At 61.1% G+C, this 2,838-nt stretch overlaps 1 protein-coding gene across 1 annotated transcript; it reads right to left on the bottom strand.

Moving 5' to 3' along the window:
• Window positions 1-500: 500 nt before the first annotated feature.
• On the bottom strand, window positions 501-2,220 carry LOC100284055 (uncharacterized). Its single transcript, NM_001156953.3, has one exon. It carries the CDS (start codon window positions 2,009-2,011, stop codon window positions 650-652), a length of 1,362 nt encoding a protein of 453 aa, NP_001150425.1. The 5' UTR covers window positions 2,012-2,220; the 3' UTR covers window positions 501-649.
• Window positions 2,221-2,838: the final 618 nt, after the last annotated feature.

Here is a 2,838-nt window from a genome sequence, read left to right as displayed (position 1 = left end):
CACATCACTGTAGGCCTGGCCCGGTAGACCCGTGGGTCTGGTCCTGCCGTGCCGGACAGTCTGTTTGCTCATCTACGGGTGCCGCACGGCCGGTGGCCGAGGGCCGCGCTTGGTGGGGGGGCCTACGCCTAGGTGGGGCTAGCTGCCACCGGAGCTCCATCAACACCGGAGGCGAGCACGCATAGGGACATGGGTGGCGCCTGCTGGGGCCTTGCACTCGAGCTGTTACTAGCCGCAGACCACACAACAGGGAGGCCGACTGAGAGGGCAAGCAAAGGGGAGGAGTCAGGGAGGTGGGCGTCGGGCATCGAGCGGGGGTAGCGATGTCACCCACACAGCAACAGGACTGGAGCAGTACATTAACATCTGTTGGGCTTGGGCAGCGTGGAGAGGGAGAATATATAGCACGGCGAAGACGAGCAGCTTCTGCTTCTGCAGCGTGCCGGTTTCCATGCATGGATAAACAAAGAAGAACTCAGGAACCACAAGGGACAATGGTGTTGCTGGCCGGCAGGCAAAGGCAAGCAGTGTTAGAGTTGACCATTAATTACGGGCGGCATTCCAAACACAAGAGTTATATACAACACAACCTTGCATTGTTACGATCGATCGCCAATGATGAAAGCTGCAGCCTAGAGCTGCACACGCACTAGCACTTCCTGCCGACGCGGCAGTTGAGCGCGCCGGCGTACCTGGTGAGCGACTCGGCGTACTGGCCGCCCTTGGCCTGGATGAGGTCGAGCCTGTCGTACTTGCGCTCGTTCTGGCCGCCGGACTGGTTGAAGAAGGCGCCGTTGAGGAACAGGTCGTCCTGCGACTTCCACACCCAGTTCTTGTACTCGCTGTACTGCGTGTACTCCCGCTTGGTCACCTCCTTGAACCTGCTGTCGTCGACGGCGCGGAAGCGGTTGCCCTGGCTGATGATGGTGGGGTTCCGGCTGCCGCCGATGGCGTACATGAGCCAGTGCGTGTAGTCGTTGTTCACCACGTGGAAGAAGCCGTGACGGCAGCGCGGCATCCGCTGCACCAGCCCCTTGCCGAAGTGGTTGAAGGCGACGGTGACCTGCATCTCCCTGTCCTTGGACGCGGCGTCGCTGGCCCCGAACAGCATAACGTGGTCGTGCCTCGTGAAGTGGCCGTTGGAGACGGTGATGGCGGTGGAGCCGTCCACCGCGTCCACCAGCCCGTCCGCGCAGCTGCTCATGGACAGGTGGTCGATCCAGATATCGCTGGACCCCATCACGGAGACGCCGTCGCCGTCGCTCTCCCCGCGCACGCCCCAGTGGTGCTGCGAGTCCCGGATCGCGCCGCCGCCGTGCGCCGCGGCGTCGTGGACGTGCAGGTTGTGGAGGATCACGTTGCGCACGTTCTGCAGCGTGATCTGCGCGCCCACGATGTGCACCTGCGCTCCGCGCCCGTCGATGGTCTTGTCGCTGCTCACGATGAGCTCCTGGCAGAGCTCGATCACCATGTCGCGCGCGAAGGTGATCCACAGCGCCCGGGCCCGGGTCACGGCGTGCCGGAGCGTGCCCTTCCTGGGGGTGACGAGGTCGGCGGCGTCGTCGCTGGGGTCAATCACCACGTAGAACTTGCCGGCCAGCCCGCCGGTGGTCCTGTGGCCGAAGCCCATGGCGCACCTGGCCAGGCGCTTGCGGTCGCGGGCCCAGTCGCGGCGGCACCGCCAGCACTGGTCGATGGGGTTGGTCGCCGTGCAGGGGCCCCGCGCCCTGTGCGCCAGGGACCGCGACCGCGTCGCCGTCGCCCTGTGCACGCCGTCGTTGAAGCGCTGCACGACGGCCACGGGGTCGGTCTGGTACGCCGCGCGGTTGTACGCGTGCGCCGCCTCCGCGCGCTCCGCCCAGTACTCCTGGTTAGCGGTGAGGTTGACGAGATGCGCGTACGCCTCGTCGATGGCGGCGTCGGTCGGCGTCGCCGCGGCGGTGGCGGGCACGGCGGCGAGGATGTAGAGGAGGACGGACAGGGGGCTCCTCAGGACGGCGGAGCCTGCCATTTTACTGACGATCGATCCTAGCTATATATATATATTATTAATTGGTTGGGGCTCGGTGGTGAGCGTGAGCCCCGGGGCGACGTGCGCCGGCTTGGCTCACCGCGGCGAGGGGCTCAGGCCTCACGGAGAAGTGTTACTTCTTCGAAAGGATGCTGAGCCCGCCCCGGTGAGCGGACATGAGCGAGGTGGAGGGAGCCGGCGCAGTGGAGAGCTTGTGGTCGGTCCTCGGCGGGGTCTTATAGCGCGCGGTGGGGAGGCGGGCGTGCGTCCTGCCGTGATCCGCGCGGGGGTGCAGCACGCGTAGCCGCTCGCTCCTCGCCGGCTGGACGTACGGGCGCGCGGTGGGACAGGAGAGCGGCTTGTTCGGCAGTTGCCCTTTGCGCGTGCATGCATGGACATGGACGCATTCGTGGCTTCTCGCACTTGAAACACAAGCCGAGCATTTGTGGAATGGCTAGCTCCAGATGGTAATGGTTGATGATAAACGATGGTGTGTTGACAGCACGAATGTTTTGATTGCTCATTCCATCATGTTTGAATTATTGGGATAAATTTATTGTAATTTCTAAATAATTCCTAAAACAACATCAAAGCTTGCATGACAACCATTAGGGATGACAACGGGCAAAACATCCTGTAGGCACAAAGTCCAGACCCATATACACAAGAGAACAGAAATGATCTATCACACCTACCATACTTATTATCCGTCATGGCTATAAAATTAATGCATACTCATACCCACCAAAATAGATATAATTATATTTTAATCTTAAAATTAAATACCATATACAAAATATTGGAGTCACATACTTCATCAATAATGA

This window comes from Zea mays, chromosome 6, assembly GCF_902167145.1.
Source record: "Zea mays cultivar B73 chromosome 6, Zm-B73-REFERENCE-NAM-5.0, whole genome shotgun sequence".
NCBI classification, from domain to species: Eukaryota; Viridiplantae; Streptophyta; class Magnoliopsida; order Poales; family Poaceae; genus Zea; species Zea mays.
Note: the sequence above shows the minus strand (reverse complement) of the source record. Positions and strands in the feature narration are given on the sequence as shown.